The sequence below is a fragment of the Lissotriton helveticus genome, chromosome 6 (assembly GCF_964261635.1).
Source record: "Lissotriton helveticus chromosome 6, aLisHel1.1, whole genome shotgun sequence".
In the NCBI taxonomy this organism is placed as follows: domain Eukaryota; kingdom Metazoa; phylum Chordata; class Amphibia; order Caudata; family Salamandridae; genus Lissotriton; species Lissotriton helveticus.
The window spans coordinates 1,214,021,277-1,214,033,929 of NC_136067.1; the positions used below are offsets into that span (position 1 = coordinate 1,214,021,277).

At 49.2% G+C, this 12,653-nt stretch overlaps 1 protein-coding gene and 1 pseudogene across 1 annotated transcript in view; one reads left to right on the plus strand and one right to left on the minus strand.

The window, feature by feature from the left end:
• Positions 1-12,653, minus strand: part of TRMT11 (tRNA methyltransferase 11) — a 392,197-nt gene that overhangs the window by 304,969 nt on the left and 74,575 nt on the right. The window contains exon 2 of the mRNA XM_078648927.1: positions 9,908-9,973. Within this exon, the coding sequence (XP_078505053.1) occupies positions 9,908-9,973 (66 nt within the window). The remainder of the gene's footprint in view (positions 1-9,907; positions 9,974-12,653) is intronic.
• On the plus strand, positions 98-4,201 carry LOC144761363 (diphosphoinositol polyphosphate phosphohydrolase 1 pseudogene; annotated as a pseudogene).

The following is a 12,653-nucleotide window of genomic DNA, read 5'->3' on the forward strand; positions in this document are numbered from 1 at the left end:
CTGTCAGCCTTTTCTCTGTAAACCGCGTTCCCAGAACGCCCTGCCCGTGCTCCCTTGGGCACCCAGTTCACACCAGCCTGTGCCCCGACGCTAGAGAATGATGAAGCTGAAGTCTAACCAGATGCGCACCTACAATGGGGACGGCTACAAGAAATGTGCAGCCTGTCTACCTATGACCCTGATCGCGGCCTACCTAGCGACCTATGACCCTGCTCGCAGGCAGGTCGCTCCCCACGCTGCTGCACGGCTCTGCCTGCATTGTTTTTGCCTAATCTTGTATTTTTCCTCTGTGCCTAACTTGCTTTCTTGCCCAGACTTGTTTTTATTCCCCTGTGCCTGTACTTGCTTTCTTTCCCAGGCTTGTTTTTATTCCCCTGTGCCTGTACTTGCTTTCTTGCCCAGACTTGTTTTTATTCCCCTGTGCCTGTACTTGCTTTCTTGCCCAGACTTGTTCTTATTCCCCTGTGCCTAACTTGCTTTCTTGCCCAGACTTGTTTTTATTCCTCTGTGCCTGTACTTGTTTTCTTGCCTAAACTTGTTTTTCCTTTCTGTGCCCAGTTCTCCCGCGGCACCCGCCCATTTTTCCCGCCTCTGCGTCCCTGCGGCCCCGCCCACCTGCAATCCCATTCGCCGCCCCGATCTCGCCTCCCAGCTGCTCCTCCCTCCCACATCCCCGCTGGCGCGCCTACGGCAAGCCCATCTGTGCCCGTCCGTGCCTGGACCGCGCCCAGCGCAAGGACCCCTGGACACCACGAACGCCACGACGCCCGACACCGCTACGATGCCAGAACCCTCCACGCACTCAACACTGGACGATCACACACCTGCTTCCTGGCCGCCCCGAAGTTCACCCATGGAGCTTTCACCTGCCGGAACTGCAGCTTCACAAGCATCCGCCCCACCATGCTGCCGACCAGGAAAGAACCCAACCACCTCAGATGCATCCTTCTCAACACCCGCTCCGCCCGAAAACATGCCATTGAACTCTGGGACCTACTCGACTCAACCTCCCCAGACGTCGCCTTCCTGACGGAGACCTGGCTGAACCCCACCTCGGCACCAGACATAGCAATAGCCGTCCCGGAAGGCTACAAGATCACCCGCAAGGACCGCACCAACAGAGCGGGAGGAGGAATCGCCATCGTCCACAGGAACACTCTCAGAGTCTCGACCAACACCGACGACACCCCCAGCACCGCCGAACACCTGCACTTCCAGATCCACACCGACCCCAACACCACCCTCAGAGGAACCCTCATCTACAGACCGCCCGGACCCCGACCACAGTTCAGCGACTCCATTGCCGACTTCGTCAGCACACACGCCCTCGCCTCCACAGACTACATCCTCCTCGGGGACCTGAACTTCCACCTCGAGAACAATGACGACACCAACTCCACCACCCTGATCGACAACCTAGCCAACCTCGGACTCAGACAACTCGTCACAACACCCACCCACTCTGCCGGTCACACGCTTGACCCCATCTTCTCCGCAAGCCGCCACGTCTCCTTCAACCATACCACCGAACTCCACTGGACCGACCACCGCTGCATCCACTTCACCTTCAAGAAACCCACCACGCACCACCGCACCCAACAGATGCCTCAGCGCTGCTGGAGCAAAGTCACCGAAGACCAGCTAGCCACCACCCTCGCCCAGAGCCCACCCGCCGACCATACCGACCCCAACACCGCCGCCCGCAACCTCAGACAGTGGATCAACAACTGCGCCAACACCCTCGCCCCGATCAAGAAACCCTCCAACAATCTTACCAACAAGAAAGCCAGCTGGTTCATTTAAGACCTCCGGGCCTCCAATCAAACCTGCCGAAAGCTGGAGAAGATCTGGCTCCATGAACGAACATCGGACAGCCACGCCGCCCACAAGAATGCCACCCGCAGACACCATCACCTCATCAGATCCGCCAAAAGGGCCTCCTTTAAAGACTGCCTAGACAACAACGCGCACAACAGCAAAGAGCTCTTCAACATCGTGAAGGAACTCTCCAACCCCAGCTCCAACCCCAAAGACGTCCCACCCTCGCAAGACCTGTGCGACTCGCTGTCAACCTTCTTCCACCGCAAGATCACAGACATCCACGACAGTTTCAACGCCACGACCGCCCCGACAACCATTGAGACCTCCACCCCCACGACCACCATCCGCACCAACCGCCTGCTCTACTGGACCAACATCAACGACGATGACACCATCAAGATCATGAACACCATCCACTCCGGATCTCCGTCAGATCCATGCCCACACCACATCTTCAACAAAGCCAGCACATCCATCGCACCCCATCTCCGGAAAGTCATCAACACCTCCTTCGAGACAGCAACCTTCCCGGAGAGCTGGAAGCACGCCGAGATCAACGCCTTACCCAAGAAACCCAAGGTGGACCCCAAGGACCTCAAGAACAACATCCTGGACCCTTCCCAGTCCAAGACTGCCCTCATCGCCGCCACCGATGACATCAAGTCCCTGCTGGACAGCGGAGAAACAGCGGCCCTCAACCTCCTGGACCTGTCAGCCGCCTTCGACACGGTCTGTCACCACACACTACGAACACGCCTCCACAACGCTGGGATCCAAGAGAAGGCCCTGGACTGGACCACTTCTTTCCTCTCCGGCAGAACACAGAGCGTCCGCCTTCTCCCCTTCCGCTCCGAAGCCACCAAGATCATCTGCGGCGTACCCCAGGGCTCATCCCTCAGCCCAACTCTGTTTAACATCTACATGGCACCACTCGCCCACGTCGCCCATTGGCACGACCTCAACATCCTCTCCTACGCCGATGACACCCAGCTGATTCTCTCCCTCACCAAGGACCCCCACACCGCCAAAACCAACCTTCACGAAGGAATGAAGGCTGTTGCTGAATGGATGAGGAACAGCCGACTGAAGCTGAACTCTGACAAGACGGAGGTCCTCATCCTCAGATCCAACCCTTCGGCCTGGGACGACTCCTCGTGGCCGACCGCATTGGGAACCGCTCCAACACCCACCAACCACACACGCAACCTAGGGGTCATCCTCGACTCCACCCTCTCCATGACTAAACAGGTCAACGCCGTCTTCTCCTCCTGCTTCAACACCCTCCGTATGCTCCGTAGGATCTACAAGTGGATCCCCACTGAAACGAGAAGAACAGTCACCCAGGCCCTTGTCAGCAGCAGGTTTGACTATGGAAACGCCCTCTACGTAGGAGCCTCGGCCCAACTCCTGAGACGGCTCCAACGCATCCAGAACGCCTCTGCACGCCTGATCCTCGACATCCCTCGCCGCAGCAACATCACACCCCACCTGAGAGACCTGCACTGGCTCCCGGTCAACAAGAGGATAACCTTCAAGCTTCTCACCCACGCACACAAGGCACTCCACAACACTGGACCAACGTACCGCAACAGACGACTCAGCTTCTATACCCCCACCCGCCAGCTCTGCTCCGCCGACCTCGCCCTCGCTACAGTCCCCCGCTTCCGAAGAGCGACCTCAGGCGGCAGATCGTTCTCCCACCTCGCCGCCAAGACCTGGAACAGCCTCCCCATCCACCTACGGCAGACCCAAGACCTGCTGACCTTCAGAAAACTCCTCAAGACCTGGCTTTTCGAGCAGTAGCAGCATTCCCCACCCCAGCGCCTTGAGACACTCACGGGTGAGTAGTGCGCTTTACAAATGATATGATTGATTGATTGATTGATTGTCTGTGTTTCAGGAGCGAGAACAAAGTGAAGGTACTTCTGGTCAGCAGCAGTCGTCACTCAGATCGTTGGATCGTTCCTGGAGGTGGCATGGAGCCAGAGGAGGAGCCCAACATGGCCGCTACTTGTGAAGTCTGTGAAGAGGCTGGCTTAAAGGGAACCTTAGGAAGACTAGTCGGCGTGTTTGAGAATCAGGACAGGAAGCATCGGACATATGTCTATGTCCTCACAGTCACAAAAGTGCTGGATGACTGGGAAGATTCAGTGAACTTTGGAAGGAAGAGGGAATGGTTCAAGTTGAAGGATGCCAGACAAGTCCTGCAGAACATAAACCTGTTCAAGCCTCTTACTTTTAAACTCTCCGGCAAGGTAGGCTGGCAAACAACGGCACGCAGTTATTGGGCTCCGCATACACCACTTCAAGTCAAAACAAGCTTTATTCGATTACATTTAAAATCATAAAAGCAACAAGACAGCGTAAATTTAAAAGTTGATTACAATGAAACGAAGTTCAAGAGGTTAAAAAACATACAAGGGTCAAAATCTGTGACATAGTCCAATGTACAAAAATCTAAAAGTTCACACCACTATAATTCATACACAGAATAAAAAGGTTAAATATAGTTAAAAACAATAGCAGCAAATACACCACTTCAAGTCAGAGCTCGCTGTCCGATATCAGATGACAGAAAGTCTTTGGGAATCTGAAAACCATTTTGGATAGGACTGAAAAGCCTGCCTTTCCTATACCCTCCTTTCTTTCACCCTGCCCCTGTGTTCGGCAAGACACAGTCAGGAGCCCCACCAAAAGTAGTGTTTGTAGAGAATGTTGCAGTTTAGTGCAGAATGGAATGTCCCCCATCCAGGGGCCTCATTGCTTCCCATTCCCATTTCTGCCCTCTCCAGAGGATAATTTTGTAAAATAATTATTTGTGCATGAAATGCCCCTCTACCACACTATCCCAGTCCTGTGTGCTAGAAAAATAGAAAAGTATTACCACTACTGTACCTGCCCCCCTTGAGACAACATTACCAACTGCTATGGAATGCAGATTCTTTTTAGCGCCCAAAGGCCAGTTTGACACCAGTATCACCTGTATGTGATAATAATTTATATTATATACCACTTATTTTTTTATTTGGTATGTGTTAATCAGAAAGTAAATTAATAACTGGTTTTATTTTTATGAATTATTTGAGTCGGCACGACATTGCTGCATTTACTGTGGAGAATCTGTGATCAGCAAATGTATTGCACATACTGAAAAATACACAAAGACATTTTTCAAATAAAGTATAAGTCTAAATATTTAGGAAGATATTGTTTTAACTTTCATTCTATGATCAATTTTAGGAGAACACCACCTTCACAAAAATGTTTAATATTCACCATTACCAACGTTGTCGCTGTGATGTCAGTAGTCACAAAGAAAGCGTGGTTTGTACAAAGTGTAAAATATATATATTATATATATATATATATTCACAGTGATGTCATCAGTGATGTCATTTGAGATGTCATCAGTAATGTCATGAGTGATATCACTGACCATGTCATGAGTGATGTAATATGTGACGTCATCAGCAGTGCATTGCGAGCGTGCGAGTTCTAGTTAGCTGAACTAACTAGAACGGGGGAAATTCAATGGTTTTGTACAAGTGAAATGTCCAGCTAACTAGAAAACCCCTGAAACCTATGGTTTTTTCAGTGAATTTCTAAGGTTTTATAAATGCTAATTTCTAACTATAACGTGCCTGAAACCTATGGTTTTTTCAGTTAATTTCAAGGGTTTTTTAAATGCTAACTTCTAACTATGCCTACAGAGATAAAACGTGAAGAAAGAAGAAAAAACGTCCAGAAAGAAAAAAAAAATGCAGAAAGAAGCAACAGAAGTCAACAAAGAGGAACAAAAGTGCAGGAAGAAGAAAAACGTGTAGAAAGAACAAACAGAAGAGCAGAAAGAAGCCTAGTTGCAAAATCATCCTGCACCCTCAACTTTTTCAGACGGGAACTGGTGGTAACTGACTCTGACTAACTAGTCCTAGAGCCAGTGCTATGTTAAAAGACACTTGGAATACAGTGAAAACACCTGCATACACTAGGGAACACTATGTGTTGGGGTCTCACTGTAATTAGCATGACCTCCTCTGTAAGCCCCTAGTAAATAATAGGGCAGGGGGATTAAAACTACCTCTTAAAACTCACCACGGGACGCATTTGCACACTGGTGAAGGGAGGGGGGTTCTGAGGTGACATGTGCAAACATGCCCTGTGGCATGTTTTAAGTTTGGGGATTAAGTCCCCTTGAATCCTGAGGGTCCCTGGGGTTCGAACAAGCCCACTAGGTAACTCCAGTAAGCGCCACAGAGCTGCGTTGCACAGAGGTGTAAAAAGGGGCACGGCCTGGACCACCTCTCTGCAACGCAGCGCAGTGGCAGTTACTGGAAGTACCTGGTGGGCTAGTTGGACCCCAGGGACCCCTAAAATTGAAGGGGAATTATTTCCCCAACTTAAAATGCGCCACAGGGCATGTTTGCACACGTCACCTCAGGCCCCGTCCCCTCCATTCCCCACTGTGTAAACACGCCCTGTGGCCGTTTTAAGTTGGGAGATTAAGTCCCCTTGAATCCTGAGGGTCCCTAGGGTCAAATTATCCCACTAGGTACCTCCAATAAGCGCCATTGCAGAGAGGTGTAAAGAGGGGCACCGCCAGCACCACCTCTCTGCAATGCAGCGCAGTGGCGCTTACTGGAAGCATCTGGTGGGGTAGTTGGCCCCCAGGCTCCCTCTGGATTGGCGGGGAATTATTTCCCCAGCTTAAAACGCACTGTGTTTGCCCACATCACCTCAGGCCCCATCTCCTCCCTTCACCACCGTGTAAACGCGCCCTGTGGCCATTCTAATTTGAGAGATTAAGCCCCCTTGAATCCTAAGGGTCCCTAGGGTCCAACTAGCCTACTAGGTGCGTCCAGTAAGCGCCAAAGAGCTGCGTTGCAGAGAGGTGTAAAAAAGGAGCGTGGCCTCTGAACACCTGTCTGCAATGCAGCTCCCTGGCGCATACTGGAGATACCTGTTGGGCTAGTTGGCACTCAGGGACCCTCAGTATTGAAAGAGAATTCATTCCCCAACTTACAACTCGCCACGGGGCGTGTTTGCACAATGGTGAAGGAAGGGGGCGTGGCCTGAGGTGACATGTCTGCAAACACGCCCTTGTGGCGCGTTTTAAGTTGGAGAATTAATTTCTCCTCAATCCTGAGGGTCCCTCGAGGCCAACTAGCCCACCAGGTACCCCCAGTATGCGCCAGAGAGCTGTGTGGCGCTTACTGGAGGTACCTGGTGGGCTAGTTGGCCCCCAGGGACCCTCAGGATTGAAGAGGAATTAATTCCTCAACTTAAAACGCTCCACACGGCGTGTTTGCACACGTCACCTCAGGCCCCACCCCCTCCCTTCACCACTGTGCAAACGCGCCCCGTGGTGCGTTTTAATTTGGGGGATTAACTCCCCTTGAATCTGAGGGTCCCTAGGGTGCAACTAGCCCACCAGCTACCTCCATTAAGCGCCTAAAGGTTCCTATGGAAAGTTGCATGGGGAAAACACGTTTTGGGACCCCCCTTTTATCTCGGCCCCTGCTTGACGAATCACCCCGAGACTTTCAGGATAGGAGCAGATTGGAGCTGGCCAAAAGTTTTGACAATTTCGCGAAGATTCGTCGACCGGCGCCAAAGATATTCCACATAGAATGTTGCGGATTTCCTATAGAAAATAGGTCCTAACTATAACTACCTACTGGCGGCAGCCAGTAGGTAATAAATAAATAAATAAATAAATAAATTATATATATATATATATAGGCACATTCTATAGTATATTTAACAGTAGAGCTTTATTAGTGTACTTTTGACACCAGGCATTGCAACAACGTCGGGAGTCACGGACATCGCAGGGTTTTTCAGAAACTCTAAAACACATATATACAGATATTTTGATTGATGTTTGATACTAATTGTTTACGGATTTCCTGTTTAAAGTTATCTGTCTATAATAATTGTTTAACAAAATTACATTTACTTTGAATTCCCGTGTTTGCAGTGACAGAGGAAGTCGCAATGACCTAATCATCGCAGATACAGAGCATTTTACAAAAACTCAAACACATATATTCACCTATTTGTAGCGGGGGCGGGTCGCAACCCCTGGTGACCCAGGACTCCGTACCCCCTCCCGGGGATTTACACCAAAACCCGCCCCTCTTCTCTTTTCAGCATAACGACTGGTCGGGTTCAGGCAGGATATACCAGCCGGAGGAGGACGAAGAAGCTGGTTACTTTAACTGGGAGGACTCCGAAACATGGGCGGAAACCTGGGCGGTCCCAACAGTAACGTCAAAAGCGGCCACTGAATCAGACCAGGTGTGCTTGTTCACCGGAGGAGAAGGCGTAAGGAGAGCGGAGGCGAGAGAGGAGCTAGCGGAATCGAGTGAGGAGTTGTTGGAAACAGAGGCAGAGGAGGAGATCGGAATACCATCTACCGTGACGAGGAGGGAGAGAGAAGACCCGTCGGCGGCGCGGGAGCCAGGAGGCCATCGGCATTACGAGCCGCCTAGCCACACGCCAGGAGGTGTGTGGCTCACCAAGGTATGGGGGCGGATAGCGGGCTGGGTGGGGAGAAAGGGAGGGTCCGTGACGTGACTTGGTACCCTTTTCCCGGTAGTCCTATTTTTCCCCTTCTGCACAAGTTCACCCCATTTCTCACCACGTCGTGATATTGATAGCTCTGCACTGGTGCAGCCTCACTCCCTTCCCTGGTAGCGGGAGAGAACATACAAAAAGACTGATACATGCCCTTTCTATCCTTTTCTCTACACGCCCTGAGACCCTGACACGTCATCACGGAGCCGTCCGCGTATGGAAGCCGGCGGAGTCCCGGAAGCATAAGAAGGGAAGAAGAGGGTGAGAGAAGGAGAAGTCGAACCAGCAGAAGTCGTTCCCCTAGAAGACCCCCATCAACAAGAAAGACTTGTACTGATTACCTGTTTGCCAGAATAAAACCCGCAGTAACCAGAACTCGTACCTTGCCCTTTACTGCCACACCCGCTACACTATTATAATTGATATTTGACACTAGTTTTTTACTGCTCTCTTGTTAAAAAGTGTCGGGCTACAGTTATTTTTTTACAAAATTTTATTTTAGTTCCCGCATTCGCGAAGACAGCGGAAGTCGGGATAACATTGGTAATCGCAAATACAGAGTCTTTTTTAACAACTTTGAAAAATGTATAAACCGATTTTGTGAAATTGTTTGAGGATAGCTGTTCACTATTATAGTATCAAAAGTTCTGCTTTTGTTTCCATTTTTAATGAAAACTACTTTAAACTTGTATTTTGAATTTTCACTTTAATGCGATAACCAAAAATATGTTGTTAACCGCGATTATGTCGGTCACAGCGAATATCACAGGACTGGGTAGGCAAAGATATAATTGGATAATATACTTTTCAGCAAAATGAATAGGAAGTACACACCCACTCCCCCTTCTGGAATCTTCTTTTCCAAAACATTACTGTGGGCAGATGGATTATTTTGCCTGGAGACTTTTTGGGGGGTTTATGGTACCAGATATGGCAACGGAACAAGGAGATGGATTCAAGAAATTAGATTAACTTGAGAGAGCAGCTGGGATGGTGGACACTGACACTGATTTATGGGGATCAGGACTTAATTTTCATCTTCAGACTTTGATACAGAAGAGTGGGAGAAAGTACCAAAATCGTGAAAGGAGGAGGCAGTAAAAGATGGAAAGCCGGTGACAAAAGGAGAAAACAGGGATGAAAAATAACCTGGAAAAGGAAGACAGGAAGCATAGGGAGGAGAAAAAAAGAGGCATTAGCTGGAATCAAAAGCAGGGTACCGTGATATTTGATAACCACAGTACTTGGTTGAAAAGGTAGCAGGCTCCGTAAAAAAACATTGGCACATGCACTTATGTAGTTTTTTAATACAAACTGCATTTTTCCGTAGGCTAGCGGACATCCAATTAACTTTTTTTGTTCCTTGTGCTATACAGTGATGGGTCATCTAATAATAGCCAAACTAAATATAAACTTTGGATAAGAAAAGGGATCTTCTTAAGTAATCTATTGACCACTTCATCAAAGGTCATGCAATAGACTTCTACAAGTGAAGTAATTTGCAACTTACCTTCGCAGGACTTTCTGGCTGGCTAATAAACTGTCCGCCATAAAGGGAGAGTAAGGACGTTATTTCCTACAACAAAAACAAAGCACAACAAACAAGATTACATCAACTAAAAATACTTCTGTGGATTTTCGGTTACACTTTATATTTCATATATCAAAAGAGTGTGAGATCAATAACTAGGGCACCATCTCTCGCAAAATGTTAAACGAAATTAGAATTAGCAAGAAGTGGTTCTTACACATGGATGTTTCCAAGTGTGGAGTGAATATGGTTTAACTCCTTTGTCTACTTTACTAGTCTGAAAACACTGTGATAATTTATTCAAAGGGGACCCTACTTCGTTCTCTCTTGAGGGAGAGGCCTCAGGGAAGCTAACATCAGGTACAAATATTGTGCCACATTGGTGCTATGGTATCGAGGGCCTTCAATACTATGCCTATAGTTACAGAGGTTCCATGCTTTATCTATGTAACTTTTTCACTTGTGGGTACTTGAATCAAAATGTGTCACTTGTTTTGTAGGTTAATGTCAAGCACATATTAGAAAGCTTTGTCATGTTAGCTAGCACGTGTTCAAAATTATGGTACTAACATAGACCTTTAGTTTGGGGTCAACATGTTTCACTAACTATCTGTCTTTGGTAGAAACAGAATGATTTAAGACCCATTGAGTATTTAGATAGGTGTCTCAAAGTGTATTACATTGCCCCATGTGCCACTGTCCCTGTAAGGCAACGCATAGAGTCCCACTTTAATTTACAGGTAGGGAAAGCAAAGTCCACTGAATTACGAATTCAACAGCTTCAAATGTATATATCTATGTTCTTCTCATAGTCACATACCTAAGGTATTGTTATCTGTGTTTGCCCTAGGCGGGACATGACGTGTGTAGCATCACAACACCTGGGGATGTAACTGATGCACAATTTCATGAATGAGAGCTGGCATTAGACAAGTATATTAGTGCTAGGGTCCCAGATATGAGATTTGAGGCCTACCCTTCAACAAGTGTCAAAGTAGTCTCCCTGGAGTAAATCAGCTACATGTTCTAGCGTACCTTAGCTGCTCACATCAAGAGAAAACATTAGAAACTCCAATAGGTCTCGACTACGTAGGCGACCGGCTTTGTTAAATGTAGTCTTGTTGTACAGCAGCATGGGTGCAATGCAGCCTGTCTTAACCCGTTTACCGCGGTGGCAATTCCGCCACGGTGCGGGCGCTCTAATGCGCGGGCGGGGCCACGCCGGCCAACGTACGTGCGCAGCACTACCGCAGTAGTGCTCGCGACAGCTGTTGGTCAACGCACGCATGCAAGGGGTTAAAATGCAAATAAATAAATAAATAAATAAATAAAGTGATGTGATGCAGCCAGCACAGGCTCTTGCCAAGGCAGCGCGCATGTGCTGCTCTAGGAAATGACCTTTAGAAAAAAGGAGCGAGCAGCGGCGCGCGCTAATTGAAAACAGATGGCCCGTGCGCCGTTGCTCACTCCCGCAAGATGGATGCCAACACGAGTGCTTGAAAAGAGCAGCAGCAGCACAGCCCGCACGCCGCTCCTTTCTTCACTGCGCTCAGCTCTAGTCATCGCTGGGCTCGCACTGCCAAGCGCTCCCCTACCTCCTCCTCTCGCCATTCACAAAGTCTAAGAGCTGCCGCTGAATGCATGCTGCTCACCTCTTGCTTTGCTTCACTGCGCTCAGCTCTAGTCCTCGCCGGGCTCGCACTGCCCTACGCTCCCGTTCCTCCTCCTCTCGCCATTCACAGAGTCTGAGAACTGCCGCTGAATCCACTCAGCTCACCTCTTGCTTTGCTTCACTGCGCTCAGCTCAGCTCTAGTCCTCGCAGGGCTTGCGCTGCCCCATGCTCCCCTCCCTCCTCCTCTTGCCATTCACAGAGTCGGAGGGCTGCCGCTGAATGCACCCAGCTCACCTCTTGCCGCCAAACCTGCTCACAATCGCACAATCTGCTCCAGCTCCAACTTCGTTAGCGTCTGCTTCCACTTTTAAACTTTTACATTTTAGGGATCAAGATGTAGGTAAGTAGTCTTAGGATTTGTAAGTTCCCCTGCTTTTGCCTCTTGCTAGTCAATTTCCTTCTTCTTTCCAAGACAAAACCTAAGGCTATTTAGTCTTGAAAATATGCCTGGATCAACTTCTTAGCGATACCAAAGGGGATGATGGACGGAGTGTTTGAGCAAATCAAACACTCACCCCCAGTCAACTGATCTGGGTTTAATCCATCATCATTCTTTAGCTCATTCCACCACCCCAGTTCGGACATGACCATATGCAAATCAGTCTGAGCCTGTACCTCATGGGAACAGTCCAGCTCGAACTGCCAAGCCATGTCTTCCCAGGCCCAGAAACAAGCATCCTGGGACTGGTTTCTGGCTAATCAGCCGTCATCAGCCAGGCTAGCTTAAATCCAGTGGCAAAGTGAGCAAGGGACCCACGTCTGGGCATACCCTGCCAGCTTAGGGCGAACAAAGCGATACCAAAGGGGATGATGGACGGAGCGATGAGCAAATCAAACACTCACCCCCAGTCAACTGATCTGGGTTTAATCCATCATCATTCTTTAGCTCACTCCACCAACCCAGTTCAGACATGGCCATATGCAAATCAGTCTGAGCCTGTGCCTCAAGGGAACAGTCCAGCCCAAACTGCCAAGCCATGTCTTCCCTGGACCGGAAACAAGCATCCTGGGACCGGTTTCTGACTAATCAGGCGTCATCAGCCAGGCTAGCT